Source organism: Neomonachus schauinslandi, chromosome 15 (assembly GCF_002201575.2).
Source record: "Neomonachus schauinslandi chromosome 15, ASM220157v2, whole genome shotgun sequence".
In the NCBI taxonomy this organism is placed as follows: Eukaryota; Metazoa; Chordata; class Mammalia; order Carnivora; family Phocidae; genus Neomonachus; species Neomonachus schauinslandi.
This window is the reverse complement of record NC_058417.1, coordinates 12,157,344-12,173,875: the sequence shown is the minus strand read 5'-3', so window position 1 is coordinate 12,173,875 and position 16,532 is coordinate 12,157,344. Positions and strand designations below refer to the sequence as shown.

Below are 16,532 nucleotides of genomic sequence, written 5' to 3'. Positions count from 1 at the left end.
CAGCAGCCCCGAGACTTCTACCCTTGGTCTTTGGCCTTCTTTGATGAAGAAACCCTAAGATCCGTTTTTACTAGTAACCTTTCCCGAATAAAAGCTAGTCTCTTGGCAGGGTCTCAGGATTTGAGCCCATTTCCTCTTTTTCCTTATAGAGTTAGATATTAGTCTTCAGTTAGATTTTAATCTTCTGGGCTCAGAGGCCCTTCACTTGCTTCCCGTTGATTCTGAATGCAAGCAAAACCCTTCCTGTGAGGTGACCTTGGGGCGCTTGCCTGGGTGTCCCTGGGAGGACAGGCCTCTGGTGTGGTGACATGTTAATGTTGTTAAAAAAAAAAAAAAAATTCAACTGAGTAAATTCTGAACATCTTACTGGCTTTATTCAACAATTCATGAATCAGGCAGCATCCCATCTATCAAACAGAAAGGAGCTCTGAAGATCTGTACAAAATAAAGGACCTTTTATAGGCAGGAGAGGGCAGAACAAGGAAGTTTAACAGTAGCAAAGAGAGCATTGTTTCGGTCAAGGTCACCTTCCTTTGAGGGACAGCAGAGGTCTATCAGGTAGATTACCCCAGTGGTGCTGACTAGGTAATTCCGAATTGACTAGTTTAAGATTCCACTCCTGGGAGAGGTTGAAACTGTAAGTAAGTTAGGTATTAACCATCATTTGGTGACTTGGGCTTAGCCCAGTTGACTCTATTCTGAGCCTGTTGTGTTTTTTTTTTTTTTAAGCAATTCCCTCCAAACCGCCCCCCCACTTCCTTTAAAGTTTATTTATTTACCTATTTATTTAAGTAATCTCTACCCCGAGAGATTAATGAGGGTCTCAAACTCATGAGCCCGAGATCAGGAGTGGTACGTACCTCTGACTGAGCCAGGCATGCACCCCACGATTCCCCCCCTTTTGTTCAGACTATCAGCTTAACTGAGTGGTGTGATCAAAATTTAAGACCTTAGCACCACTCCCAGCTACTGCTCAAATTCTTGCAGTTTTTTGCTCTGTGGTATTCACAGGTCATGACGTTTTTTTGCTGATTCTCTGTGGTACTCACAGGTCATGACTTCAGGCTCACATTTAAGTCAGTTACTCTCTTCATCCCTTTCTGATGTCCCAGTCTTACGGAGATCGTTTGCTTTGTGGTTAGCAGCTGCAGACACGTGTTTAAGAGAATATAGTGCATGAGGGAGACTACTGTGGTTATTTTAAGCAGGATAATTCCCAATGTCTGGAGTGCGTTTTGGATCCATGGTCCGCAAGACCCAAACCAATCAAAATCAAATAACTCAGAGAAAGACCTCCACTGAGGGAGTCACTTTTTTTTTTTTTTTAAGTGAAGTGGCTTTTTCAGCGATTTTTACGTAGCTGAGTTTCAGCTTTCCCAGAAGTGTTAATCTAGGTGTGGTAAGTGGCACTGACCACAGCACAGACATTTCCTTGTTTAGCTGCAGGATAATCAGGGGATAGCCTATTTGAAGAACAACTTTGGCCTGGCAGAGATGGGGACTGCTGGTGAGATCTTTTTATATTTGGGGCAGATCTGATTTAGGTAATCACAAGAACAATGGGAATACAAATGTACTACGATCTGCTTAGGAATTTGTATCCAATTGGGCAAGTACAGTTATAATCGTAGAAAGGTGAAAACAAGGCACTGGATGTTCTGGCTGTAAAAGTCAGATTGTGTAAGTGACTCCTAAGGTCAGGGGGTCCATTGCGAATAGAAGAGAAATTGGTCACAGGGAGGACCAGGGGATCTCTAGTATCATGGACAGGTAAAGAGCTCTTTTTATGATAAATCCAGCAATCTGAAAGATTTTCCAACCCCCTGTCCTCCCTTAGTAATGGCCTGAGAGATAGGGATGTCGGCTTTCTTTCCAGACCAGTGCCAGAGTAAAGGAAAGAGAAGATGAAAGAATTTCATTTCATGTTTAAAGAATGAAGTCTTGGGCGCCTGGGTGGCTCAGTCGTTAAGCGTCTGCCTTCGGCTCAGGTCATGATCCCGGGGTCCTGGGATCGATGCCCCGCATCGGGCTCCCTGCTCCGCGGGAGGCCTGCTTCTCCCTCTCCCACTCCCCCTGCGTGTGTTCCCTCTCTCGCTGTCTCTCTCTGTCAAATAAATAAAATCTTTAAAAAAAAAAAAAAAAAGAATGAAGTCTTGATCCAGCATCTTGGGTGGAAGCTATCTACTTTGATGTCAGCTCCTTCCTAATCAATTTGATTTTGAGGTCTCCAGCTGCTATGTAATTCCTAGAGTCTGAAGGGGCCCTTTTCAGTTGGGAGATGCAGACCCAAGGTTCAACTCCCTGAAGTTTGGTTCCCATCTGGGGGGGTGAGGAGGACCTGGAATAGCCCTTCAGGGCAGTCTTTATTCTTAGTCATTCCAAATCAGAAGGATGGCAGAAAATAGGAAATATTATGTTTGGAGAGTCATAGCCAGATTTTTTTTTTTTTTTAAGATTTTATTTATTTGACACAGAGAGAGAGAGAGAGCATAAGCAGGGGGAGCAGCAGAGGGAGAAGGAGAAGCAGGCCCTGCGCCGAGCAAGGAGCCCAATGCGGGACTCGATCCCAGGACCCTGAGATCATGAACTGTCCGAAGGCAGACGCTTAACCAACTGAGCCACCCAGGCATCCCAGTCAGAGCCAGATATTTGCAAAAACTAGAATTCAGGAGCCAGTCCAGGTTATTGATATACAGGTATGGAGCAAAACCTCAAAGATACTTACAGCCTAGAATCTAATATCTACAGAGATGCAAACACAGTTTTTCTCTCTGCGGTTATTCCCATTTTTTTAAAGATAGTCACAGTAAAATTACTTTTGTTTGCATTAAACTTAGCCTGATTTTATAAGTGCAGCAAGAATAGTGATTGACCATATAAGCCCTTTTTAAGACTGCTTTGCTGGAACTTTGCATAAGGAATCTCAGACTGAATTCTTCTCTGAGGCCAGCAAGCCAAACCAAGGACTCACCATTAGATTTTACCTGCAGTGCCATGCACAAACAATGAATCATGGAACACTACATCTAAAACTAATGATGTAATGTATAGGGATTAACATCAGAATAAAAAAATTTTAAAAAAATAAAAAAATAGATTTTACCTGCAGTGCCTATAGTTTGGGTGAATTTCTCTCTTCTCAGAGTTTTCCCCCAAACATTCTGAGGTTCATAGGCCTGCCAGGAAGTGACTTTCCGTACTCACCTGGAAGGCTGCCAGGAACCCTATAAGCAAGGTACCAGCCCGATTTTTCTAAGCAGTTCCTTAAAGCTATTTGGTCATATTTGAGTCTATGCATATCTCTAAAATAAGACATTCCAGTCAAAGCCTTGGTAATATAGCCAGTGTTTCCAATTGTTCCTGTTACAAGGGGAACAGGTTTTTATTGAACTTATACAAATAACCAAGTATATTGCCATGAAAAGAATACTCAAGAGTTTACAAATTCTGGAGGGATCAGGTAAGGAGAAAAAGTAAATGTTTCATTTGTTTACAAAGGTATGCCCTACCAAATTGCTGTAGGTCATAGATCACTTAAGTGAAAATGTTTCTCTAAATCTACAGAACAAAACACTAAGGAACTAGCAGTGTTTTACACAAAAGGTTATGTAAAATTATAATTATCCTCAGTTCATTCAGTCCTCTGTAATTAATACCTGTTCTGCTTGAATCCAATGTTTTCATTAGTCTAGAAATTCTTCAGTTTTATGGTCTTGAAGCCACCTGGGTGACTCAGTCGGTTAAGCATCCAACTCTTGATTTCAGCTCAGGTCATGATCTCAGGGTGGTGAGATCAAGCCCTGTATCGGGCTCCATGCTGGGCGTGGAGCCTGCTTAAGATTCTCTCTCTCCCTCTGCCTCTCCCCTCTTCTCTCTCTCCCTCTCTAAAAAAAAAAAAGAAAAAGAAAGGAGGGAAGAAATCTTTACTTGTCAAAGTCCTTTCCACAAACACTTCTGTAAAAGCATGAGAGTAAAACAAGAACTCTCTGTGACAAAAGACTTAAAAATGCCCATAGTTAAAGATCAGATGAGAGTACACTGTAATGGAAATAACAAGAAATTTGGTTATTTTTGTGATATTCAACATTTAAGGTAACAGCTGTAATTATGACTGATAATATTTGCATCAGGACATATCAGAACCTGAAAAGGTTTAGTATCACTTATTTGATAATGCTGCCCATGTAATGTAACATAACAAATAAGCCTAATTAGTGAACATCTCTTTTTTTACAAGAAGAGAGAACAAATCTTTTAGGATTTTCAGGGATCCTCTGAAAAATCCCAGAGTTACTTCTAGGTCAAGAAGACTTCATTTAGAATCACATTTTGGGGAAGCTTGTCAAAATATGAGAAGGTTTTAAGACACTTGGTCCCATAGGATCTTAGATCACTGTGAAACAATACTCAGTTATCATTTGGCCAACATGACAATTACAGACTTTATAGGCATATACGGAAAGTTACATAACTAAAAAACAACAACAACAAAACCTTTAATAAAGGAGACTCGGTTTTCTTCAGTAATCAAAGACCTGATAAAGACAACGTGAAACACAGGAAATTATTTTGATAAGACACAACATCTTTTTTTCTCAGCAGATTACTTAAAAAGTAAAGAAAAATGTTCAGTCTCTTATCAATAGCAGACCAAGAAAATTTTGTCCTTTAAACAGAGAAAACCAAATAATAATACTGTACCACCTTACTTTTGATATTAAAACTCATCTTTTTTTTTTTTTTACACTCAAGTTCATTTTAATGTTAGTCAGCCCAAGGGGCGCCTGGGTGGCTCAGTTGTTAAGTGTCTGCCTTTGGCTCAGGTCATGATCCCAGGGTCCTGGGACCGAGCCCCGCATTGGGCTCCTTGCTCAGCGGGAAGCCTGCTTCTCCCTCTCCCTCTGCTTGCTACTCCTCCTGCTTGTGCTCTCTCACTGTCTGTGTCAAATAAATAAAATCTTAAAAAAAAAAAAAATACATTAGCCCAAGATTCCTTTTTCACAAACCTTCTCCAATTTTCTTTTTTACATTCTGATTTTGTCCTAATTTTTTTCTCTTCTCCATTCTGCAATAACCAGTCTCATGTTAGGACAAAATTACTTTCTTTTCCCTCAACAAAAATGGATCTCCATTCTTTGTATCTTCTCTTACCAAAAACATACATCCTACGTATGTTAGAATTTCTAACCCTTAAAAACCTTAATTTCTCATGAAAATAAAGTAGTAAACACTTAGCATTCTGCAGCTTAGCAAATTTATGAATACATCTTGTATCTTCTGGAAACATGCTTTCTCATAATAGATTTTTCAGTGTAGCACAAAACATGTTTACTAATAGACCGAAGTATCTTTAGTTTCTGTATATAATGGAAAGCAAAAAAGTAAGTGAACCTATATTCAGTAATTAATGTTTCAGTATTTTATTTGGAAATGATCTAGTCAGTGACTTCATCGTTTAATTTAATTTAGTAAAACTCTTAAGATATTTTTACCAAAAAGATTTGGGGAAACCATTTAAGTAGACATGCCAAAAATGTAATTATTGCTGAAAAGTTCACCTAAAAATGCGTATCTCACTTATATATATTTAGTTCATAGATCAGCTGTTTCAACTACCCATGAAAGCTTTGTGAAACATTTGGACAATGTCAGCCATCATCCTATGTTATTTTTCTTGTTGAAAAAGTTTGTAACACAGACAGCATGAGCTTATTTGACTAGTAAACCCAGATAGAATAAAAGTTGTAGGTACATACTATAGTTAATGTTGATAACTCTGAAGACATGTCTATTTTAACTAACAAATCAGCATCAAAACTGAATATTTTTAGATCACATGAACCTGAAAGCATTGGGTTACTTTCTATTATAAGTTGTAGAATGTTATTGTATATATTCAAATGTATGTATATATGAGTATACATGTAATTCATATAAGCACTTAATTTCCTTGAAGCTAATTAAGTAGAGCTCTTTTACAAATTAATTTTGGCAATACTGTCCATAGGTAGAAAATACACACACATGCACACACACCTTATAGCTTCCATTCTACAGTGTTGGCCATCGACAGATACAGTAACACAAAATGCACTAGTTCTAAGTTGGATTCATATTGTGTTTCTGGCAGATGAATAAGTTTACCTGGTCAAATGGCTAAAGCTTTTTAATGATATTTGTGGAGAAGACATTTAAGATTTTTCATTTACCTTTGTTCCAAATAACCTTTCCCTCTTTAGTTTTTCTGATAAAATTCCCTCCCTGAAGTTTGTATTTCAAAGAGATGGCCTATATAAGAGGTCCCAGAGAAGACCAGGTAGACCATTTACATCACAGAGGCACAGGGAAAGAATGTAAATGCTTCCAAGAAGGACTTTTGTTTTCTAAGGCCCAACTTTGCACAACACTGAGAAGCCTTTAGAGATATATTGGGGTGGTTTTGGTATTGGTAAAAAAAAAAAAAGAGTTGGACTTCAGGTTGTTTCTGGAGCTGAATCTCTTGTGAAGATTTATAAGATGTGGACAGTTGCTTTAATTCCTCAAAGAATTATGTTGCAACTTAAATGATATCATAATTTGATCCACCTATCCAACTACATTATCCTCAGTTTGCTTCTTTATATCAGGGAGGAGCTTTCCAGCTAAGATGGAAATCAAAAGATTTCTGTGTTCTGGATTTGGAACTGTTTGTGGAATGTTTTAATAAATCCTTTCACAGAGGCTTCAGATGCTTTTTCGTCTGGGTACATCATTTCATTTTAGCTTAGGGAAGAAGGCCTAAGAAAACTTCCTATCAGGCTCTGATTATCAGCTTCCAGTTTGGCCAACTTCTGACCACAGAGCTATTTAAAAACTCCTTTTAAAATATCTTGTCACTTTTCAGCCAGGACAAAGAGTAAATGTTTCTGACAGTATTGAACAGCCCCCCTTCCATGTAAGAGGGGACCCCACGAGGATATAAAAGGATACTTACTATCTTCCCAAGATCCAGAGTTACTCTCAAAGATAGCCAAAAGAAAGAACCAGCAACCTGCATGTCCCATTCAGGCGGAAAACCAAGCCAGGTTCTTAGGACACAAAACAAGACAAGCAAGAAGGCAGTAGCTGTCCCTGAGGAAGAAAGGATCAAGAACCAGTTATGTTTCGACTGGGCATTACAGATGGCGATTCAGGAGAGCTGACTCTGGTATGAATTCCCACTTTTCTCTGGCTTCTACCAGTTTTCCCAGGATCCCCTCTGTAGCCTCTGGTATCTACCAGAATTTGGCAAGATTTTTCATTAATTTTAATTTTAGTTTCCCTTGGCTGTTTAAGAGAATAACATAGCAGTTTACCAGAAAATCCCTCAGAGTCCCACCAACTCTGGGAGGAGCCCATACGGGGGCCTCCTTCAAAGACAGATATGGGGGCATTCAAGTTGGTGTTGAAGGATTTATCCAAAATGTTTGAGGACAAAATTTTTTCTAATGGCCCAGTTGGTTACAAATGATATGCTGATGTCTGGGCCAGTGTTTTGATGTTATACTCCTGGGAGGGTGTAAGGGGGAGGCCTTAGGTGTTGTTTTAGATATCTTTTGTGTCTTTAATTTTTCATTACCCTTTGCAACAAAACTTTCAGTGAAACTGTTTTGGAATCTTGAAGGCTTTGGAAGCTTCTGCATACCAATTAAAATAGGTACCCATTCTGTTTGTTTGATTTAGGAACCCTTGCTTTTAAGTATACTTCTTAAGTAAATGATCTTGTCTAATTGGAATATTCCCATATTGGCCATTGTAATTCTAGGTTAGCAAGAATTTGCGTTTTTGTAGATATCTATAGCTTCTGGGACTGTAGTTCTTAGCCATAAAATAAGTAGGTGTGCTGGAAGTCAGTATGCTGAACTCTGGAATTTATTTTTTTTTAAGATTTTATTTATTTGAGAGAGTGCGTGCACACCATCACGAGCTGGGCGGGGAGGGGCAGAGGGAGAAGCAGACTCCGCACTGAGCAGGGAGCCGGACATGGCGCTCCATTCCAGAACCCTGAGATCATGACCTGAGCCGAAGGCCGATGTTTAACCAACTGAGCCACCCAGGTGCCCCTCAACTCTGGAATTTAAAGATCCCATTTCTTCTAACTAAGCTTTTGAGTCTCCCAGAGCCAAATTAATACCTAAAGGGATATGCTGCTGGGTTAGGAATTGTGTGATGTTTTACAGCGTACTTGTTGCACGGAAGTTTTTTTGAGGTTGGCAGGTAACCCAGTATCGCTGTAGTGTCCGTTGCATGATCAGCTTACCCTAACACAGGAGTCTTAGAGTTAGCTGGCAAACGCTCTAATAGGTTTTTAAGTGCTCGGCCTGTGCCCATCAATTTTGTAGCTTTTGGCTTTTGAGATTCTCATCCGCAATAGCCTTTACCTTGTGTACACCTTAACATACCAGCAGTAACTGCGATGGTACTAACCAGTAAAAGGCTTTGTGTGCACCACCAGCACTTCTCAATGTGCAGCTGCGGACTTGGGAAGGTACTGAACCAGCAGACCCCAACGAATGGGCATCAGGGACCGGGATTCCCATGAAATGGGGAACTGCAGACTGAACTATTAGAAGTCCCCAACAGGGAATCTGAGGACTGGGGGTTCCAGTCAAATGGAGAATTGCAGACTGAACTAGCCACAGCATGGTCTTGTCAAGTGGGGGACCGTAGAAAGCCAATTAGATCAGGAGCTCAGTGCCAGGAGAGCAGAGCTCAGAACCAAGAGGAACTTCCTGTGGCCCTGAGAAATGGCAAGAAAGACCAAGAACTCAGAGGGTTCATGGGTACCACAGCTAGCTGTTTCTCATTGTCCTCAGGCTGTCTGAAGTTTCCTTCAGGTCCTACCACTGCCATCAAATCTGTAAAAAGAAAATTCAGCTGAGGAAATTTTAAAGATCTTATTGGCTTTATTCACTGATTCAGCATCCCACTGAGCAGGCAGAAAGGAGCTCTGAGAAGCTGTACAAAGTGAAGTTTTTATAGGCAGAATGGGGTGGGACAAGGAAATTCCTGGCAAAGAGAGCGTTGTTTCAGGCAAGGTCACCTTCCTTTGGGGAACAGCTGGGGTCTGTCGGGCAGATTACCTCACCAGTGCTGACCAGGTAACTCCAGATGGACTGGTTTAAGATTCCACTCTTGGGAGAGGTTGAAACTGTAATTTAGATACCAAGTCTCAGTTTGGTGAGTGGGCTTAGTACAAGTGACTCCCACTTGGGCCCTCTCCCTTTTTTAAACAACACCCAAGGCTCAGCCCCCCCCTCCCCCCCCGGCCTCCCTTCCTTTGGCCACCATTGCGACTCCTCGTGACTCAGGGACAAGGATGGTGTCCCCCTCTCGGCAATCACCTTGGGTTTTTGCTTCTTTAATTCTTTGAATAATTTTGATTTACCATTATTTGATTTAAGAAGCCGTCCCTTTCTGTGTATTCATTCTCCAGCCTTCTTTTCTTTCAGGTCTTGCCCCTCTCCACCTCCTCCTGCTGTGTGGCTGTATGACGTTACTCGCCCTTCCTTCGCCTGCTTCGCTCCCATCTCAGCTCCGTCTCCAGCCGTAGATGGCCTGATGATGCGCCGGCCTTTTCACACGAAATCAACTTGCTTTGTTTTTGTTTTAATTTGGTTTTTGATTCTTGTTACTGTTGGCAGAAACAATGTTAATTCATGGGCCTTTTTCTTGCTAAGTTTTGGGTGCCCTGGGGTGGGGGCTGCATCATGATCTGCTGAGGAATGAATGTAAGGACGGAGGCTGTCACCCTCTGAGGTGGTGGTTGCCTTCTGGTCATGTCTGTGGCTCAGGAGAGGGGGCCAGGCAGTGAGCTGTGTGATTGCCAAGCGTGTCAACAGATTGTGCAGGGGCCTCCCGTGTCGGGGTCAGAGGTCAAGGACAGGCCTGGGGAAGGGGAAGGCCCTGGCCCCTGAGCTGCTGCCAACCCCTGCACGGCTTCCCCTCCACGGTGGTGGGACAGGGAGCTTGGGGAGGGGTGTCAGGTGAACTGGCCAAGTGTGCTGTGCACAGCCTCCACACCCTGCAAAAGGGGAGGCCCAGGGAAGGCTGGGATGCATCCGGCACGGCAGTGTCGGCTGAAGGAGCTCCTCTGCAACTCAAGACCAAGCCCGCCTCAGGCTGTTGGTGGGACCCTGTCTCCCCCTCAGCAGCCTCGTGTCCTCTCTTGCAGGAGGTCCCAGGTCATTGAGAAATTTGAGGCCTTGGACATTGAGAAGGCAGAGCACATGGAGACTAACTCGTCAGCCGGGCCCTCACCATCAGGTGACACTCGCCAGGGCCGTAGCGAGAAGAGGGCATTTCCCAGGAAACGGGTGAGCGCCTGGGGCCCGGGCAGGGCCACGTGCGGCCACGGGGGCACAGTCAGCATGTGGCCCCACACCTTCTCACGGGGCCCCCAAACACACACGTGCACGCACGGCTGCTGGGCTTCTCGCTCTCGTTTCCCAGTTGTTTGCTCGTGTCTCTCCTCTCCTCCAGCGAGTGACTTTCTTGAGGGCAAGGCCTGTCTTCTGCATCTTCCTGTCAGAACTTCATCCATTTCTGCTAAAGGCTAGTCTGGCGATCCTCAGATCCCCAGGTCATAGCTAGAGCTGCTCTCTTCTTCTCTGAGGCAGCCCAGCCGTGAGGCTGAGCACCTTCCTTCCTCTTTCTTCCGAGTGGCGGCCACAGCCCTCGCTTCTCTACTCAGCCCACGGGCAGATCCCTCTTCTGAACCCTCCTCCTCCTCCCGGGCAGCCCACCCGCCTCTCGTGGCCCTGCTGTGTCCGATCTTCATCTTCCTCCCCAGCTTCTCTCTGGGCTTATGAGGTACTCTGCTGCGGGCTGCCACAGAGTCCGGGGCTCTTCCTTCTGTGACCCCGAGAAGCCAGGGGACGGGGGTGGGACCAGGAGAGTGATGGTGACGAGTGCATCTGAAAGAAAAGGCCGCTCCAACAACTAGCGCGTCTTTGAACCCGCTGCGTGAAGCAGGTGGCGCTGGACGAGGAGTCCTGGCACTCTGGCTCCGGTCCCCACGCTGGCCCAGACCTGCCATGGGAGCCCAGACAGAGTGCTCTCGTCCTCGCCTGGGAACAGTCTTGACCCTCCCGCAGCTCTGGCTGCTGGTCTCCCTGCTCCCCGCCTCAGTGTACTGGCTTGTACTGACTGGCGGCGCTCTCTGCCACAGGACCTCCCCAACGAAGCCCCCACAGCTCCTCTCACGGACACCTCGGCCTCCCCCCTGTCTCCACACCGAAGAGCCAAGTCACTGGACAGGAGGTCCACGGAGTCCTCCCTGACGGTGAGCCCAGGCGCCTGCGTACCGAGGCCTGGAGACGCTGCTCCTGCCGCTTCTGTCACTTGGGGTCACTGTCTGCTTATGTCCGTGCGTCCGTGCTGCCTGTCCCCTCTGCACCGGCCTTCGTGTCTGTGCGTGGGAAGCAGATGCTGGGTTTCGTTCCCCTTTTTGGACTCCATGGGCATCCTGAGCTCTGAAGTGCCCGGTACAGGCCACTTGGCCAAGACAGCAAAATCCTGACTTCGGGGCACCAGGGCCACAGCAAGGAACCTCTGTTCTTGTTTTGGGTGTATGTTTCAGTGACATTTTGGAGACAGGAGCCCCCTCTAGCTGGGAGCCCTGGCCTTGTTTGTGGTGTTTCACCGCAGAAGGAGAAGGGCCTTTGCCCTAGGTCCTTTGAGCTGCAGCAGTGGGGGTGCGGGTGCGGCATGGTCAGATGGGACCATTGCTCCCTCAGGGAGCTGAGAGCGGCCCACCAGAGGCCCTGGGAGTGAAGGACAGCTGCTCACAGGGTGACCTGGGGCTCCGCAGCCTTCTGAGAAGCCTACGGTGGCTGCCACTTCTACCCCTAGGTGTGGAGCCACCACCCACACACTGGCATGAGCCGGAACGAGGCTAGGAGGCCGTCTTACCTGCAGGAAGTGGGTTTTTACCCTGAGTCTAGGCGTGGCTCAGAGGCTTGGAACAGAGACTCCCAGAACACGTGTTGCTGGTGGTGGTCCTGCCACCGTACACCTGTTCTCATAATTCCCCCCACCCCAGTCCTTCAAATACAGAAAGACATCACAGCCTATTTCTGGTCAAGACAGCTGTAGGGACGTCGAGAGCAAGCACGTGGGGCGAGGGGAAGGAGGATCCCCATCTCTTTTTTTTTTTTTTTTTTAAGATTTTATTTATTTATTTGACAGAGAGACAGCAAGAGAGGGAACACAAGCAGGGGGAGTGGGAGAGGGAGAAGCAGGCTTCCCGCCGAGCAGAGAGCCTGATGTGGGGCTCGATCCCAGGACCCTGGGATCATGACCTGAGCCAAAGGCAGACGCTTAACGACTGAGCCACCCAGGCGCCCCTGGATCCCCATCTCTTTAGGCGCCAGCTTTACAGGTGTCCAGGCGTGAAACACAAGCAAGGCCCAGCTGGGCTGCAGGTGGTCCTCAGGTGCTTCCTCCCGCGGCTCTGCAGGCCCAGGGACACTGGTGCAGGAGAGCCCGGCAGGGACAGCGCCCCCTGCTTTCCTGTCAGCTGTCTGGGGTTTGCATCTTGCAGGGAACTGGAGCCTAAAGCCAGTCCTATTCGATACGCGGCCTCAAGGCCTCAGCAGGCTTGCTGCTGCATCTTTGCTCAACACTGTGCGTGGGCTCTGCTCTTCAGGCTTCCTCTCTCAGTCTTCCTGTGGCTTCTGTGAGAACTTCTGATTTCTTCTTTTAGTGCTCACTGCAGATTTTCCCCTTCATGGGAAACACGAAACAGCTCTCCCTCGGGTCATTCTGTGCTGCCAGGCAGCTGCTGCCTACGGAGCCAGGGGCTTCCCTCAGAGCGTCCGGGCCGCCCAGCTTCTGCTGCTCACGGGGCGCTGGGGCCGTGCCCTTTCCTCCTCATCAGTCCGCCGAGCCCGGCATCTCCTCCCTCGAAGACATGCGAGTCTGCAGAGTGTTTGCGGGCAGGGGAGAAACCCCTTTTCCTGCCGCCCACCTCATCTGGACAGAAATGCCTGCCCCTCAGTCACCCTTTCCCCACAACTGGGATATCAGTGTCCTTTCTTCTGAACTGTTCTTTTTTTTCCTCCCTCTCTTAGCCCGACCTGCTGAATTTCAAGAAAGGCTGGCTGACCAAGCAGTATGAGGATGGCCAGGTGAGAATGGAGGGCTGCTGGGGCCCCTGAGGCAGTGGGGAGCAGGTGCTAGGTCTACTCGTCCCTGGCAGGTGTGGGAACCCTGGCTCGATCCCCCACCTCCAGCGTGACGTCTTGGCCAGGGCTGTGGTGTGGCCGAGAACCCCATCTCCTCAGGGACGTGGAGGTGCACAGCCTCCCCCACCCTCCGTTCTGCAGTGGGGGGTGGGGGCCTCTGGAGGAGATCGCCCTCCTGCACCCCGCAGGGATCTCGGCCTCAGGCCAGGGGAGTGTCCTACAACAGTACCTCCCTACCTGGTGATCTTTCCTAAAAGTTCCCTGGGAGCCTCTGGTTGTGTGGTTGGCTTGTGGTTGCTTACAAGGCCGGCCAAGTGGACAGCAGCCCAGGGCTTCTAGACTCTACCAGAGACTCCAGCTCAGCTGCAGTCCTGGGAGGAGCCAGTGGGGTACATTCTTGTCATCAGACTCAAGCAGGAAGAGCCACTTGCAGCTGGACCTGCCAGCCCCACCTCGACCCTTGTTGGGGCTGGAAGGCCAGGCCTCCAAGAAGACATGAAGAGGAGCCTGCTAGTTCATACTGAGAGAAGCCCCGAAATCCTGCCCTCCTGAGCTCCCCCTCGTGCCTCCTGAGCAACTGTGCCGAAACATCCTCTTTTTCTCTCTCCTCCATATCAATCCCCTTGGCCTTGCCTGAAGACTCAAGTCTCCCTCCTTGCTCCTCAGTGAAGACTTGGGAAGCTAGCTGGCTGGTTTGCTCCTGCTGGCTGCAGGTGGGCGCGCCCCTCTGGTTAGCCCCCAGTGGCCGTGGCTCACAGGCAGCCCCTGAAGGATGGAGATGCTGTTTCCACAGCCACCTTTCAGCTCTGAGGGCCCAGCCCCCTGTCTGCAGCCTCTGGAGTTGAGATTGAGGACTGCGAAGCACTTTTCACCAGGCACAGCACTGTGGGTTCCAGAGAGCCCATAGCCTGCGGCCCACCCCAGCTCTCCATGCTGCCTGGCCACGGGGGAGCCGCAGCTTAGCAAGTGCCATGAGGTCATGTGCGCATGGCTGCCTGCGGCCTGAGCGGAGTCCTGTGTGTGTCTGCCACTCGTGGGAGGGGCCGCCTGCCCTCTGCTTTTCCTGTGCTCTGCGAGGTTCCCCCAGGACTCTGGCTGTGGATCACCTGGGAGCAGGAAATGTGCTGCTCTACTCTAGTTGAGTCTGCTTTTTCCCTTCCCTTTTAGTGGAAGAAACACTGGTTTGTCCTTGCTGATCAAAGTCTGAGATACTACAGGGATTCAGCAGCTGAGGAGGTGAGTGTCTTGGTTTCCTTCCTAGTTGTGGAGACAGCTAAAGGGGTCCAGCTGCTGCTGCTCCGGGCTCAAGTCCCCTTCTGTCTGTCGACAGGTGTCCCAAGTTGCCGTCTTAGGCTTCCCGGTTTAGATTTGGTGGGAAGACTGAGCATAGTGTGACCACCTTTTGATGTTCTCGTGACTGATTCTTCCTGAAACGTTGAGCTGTTTTGAGGCCCTGCTTTAGGCGCCTGGGTGGTGTGTTTCAGTGGCTTCTCTTTTCTCTGTTCTTTGAAAAACATTGAAAGTTGTCTTATTTTAAAACTAAGGATGAGCAGTTTTGTTTTTTTCTACAAAGATTTCATGGAGAATGGAGTCTCTTGAGGGAACGGCAGGCACTAAATCTTGTCCCTTGTCTTTTGGACAAAGATGGGATGTGACAAATGTACTTGGTTGGCCCGGTTGACTGTCTTGATCCCATGGCTGAAGACCAACCAGAAGAGGCTCTTTTTTCTTCGCCAAAAAAAAAATACCATCTCTTGAGCAATTTGACAAGTCTGTGTTCCTACCTTTTGCCTTGCATTCCACTCCAGGAATTCTTCAGATATATTTCCACTTATAGGAAAAGATCTGTGCCCAAGGTTGGTCATTCCTGCACTTTTGTAATAGCAGAAGATTGGCAAGAATATAAATATCTGTCATTAGGAGGCTGGTTATACATATTTACATATCGTGAACCTCAGAAAAAGGAAGTTGTTTATGGACTTCAGTGGAAAGATACGATACAAGGTAGATGAGAGTGGTGTAGGCAGCAGGCCCTTGGTGCAGCCTGACATCAGGGAACACGGGAGCATGTGTGGTTAGTAGTCTGTGCATAGACCAGCAGTTCTCAGAGTGTCGTCTGTGGACCCCTGGAGCCCTTTCGGGGGGCTGGTCTACTCAGAACCATTGTCATAAAATTAAGATGCCATTTAAAGTCTCCGTTCGTGAATACTCTTCTATATTCTGTGATTCAAAATCGACAGTGAGCCTGAGTCACTTCTGCTGCATACTGGAGTGTGAGGGGTGCCTCGTGGGAAAGCACTTGCGCCTTCTGGTGGCTTCTCCTCTTGCAGTACTGTCTGTACTGGAGAGAGCAACTGAGACACAAACTGCTCACTCACTGTGGGTGTTTGGCACCGTCTTAAAAATGAACCAAGTGAGTCTGTTCCTTCAAGGAAAACAACTGACAGTTTGTTGCCAGCAATACAATTTGAGCTTTCAAGTGCATTTGGAACTTTGGAAAATGTGTTTTCCCCGTCACAGACTTGACAGCTTCCCTTTCCTTACAGACTGTCCTGACAACATAGGTGCTGATCCTATCATGCTTTGAGCTTGTGTCATGAAATGTGTCAACCTGGGGAAGATCCGCCTAACTTGACGTCTTCCAAATGACCAGTACATAAATTACAAAATCACACACGGGTAAAGGTCCATTCAGAGGACAGCAAAAAACCATGGATTTTAATATAATAGTATGGAAAGTCCTTTCACAGGATTTCAGATTCCACTTTGCAGTTAACCTTTAAGAAAGTACAACTTTTCACAGTATGTCAAACTGTCATGCTGTACACCTTCAACTTACACAGTTGATGTATGTCAACTATTCCTCAACAAAACTGGAAAAAAAGAAAGAAATGACTATTAAAATACGTCTCTCTTTTCCAGGCTGTATCTATATAAGGTTGGACAGTCTTCACATACGGTTGACCCTTGAACAGACATAGGGGTTAGGGGTGCATCCCCTTCTGCAGTTGAAAACCTGCGTATAACTTTTGACTCGCCCAAAACTGAACTAAGAGCCTACTGTTGATCACAAGCCTTACCAACAGCACAAACAGTTGATTAATACATTTTGCATGTTATGTATATCATATACTGTATTCTTAAAGTAAGCTAGAGAAAAGGCCATTAAGAAAATCATAAAGAAGAGGAAATACATTTACAGTACTGTACTACATCAGAAAAAATCCATGTATAACTGGACCCACAGAATTCAAACCCATATTGTTCAAGGGTCAACCATACTTCATTCAAAACGATATATCGAACAGGATGAATGTAGCAACAGAT

General features: G+C 46.5%; 1 protein-coding gene across 1 annotated transcript in view; it reads left to right on the top strand.

Moving 5' to 3' along the window:
* Window positions 1-16,532, top strand: part of LOC110584563 (myosin phosphatase Rho interacting protein) — a 130,707-nt gene that overhangs the window by 76,454 nt on the left and 37,721 nt on the right. Inside the window, exons 8-11 of the mRNA XM_044921805.1 lie at window positions 10,193-10,334; window positions 11,189-11,302; window positions 13,092-13,148; window positions 14,373-14,441. Of these exons, the coding sequence (XP_044777740.1) occupies window positions 10,193-10,334; window positions 11,189-11,302; window positions 13,092-13,148; window positions 14,373-14,441 (382 nt within the window). The remainder of the gene's footprint in view (window positions 1-10,192; window positions 10,335-11,188; window positions 11,303-13,091; window positions 13,149-14,372; window positions 14,442-16,532) is intronic.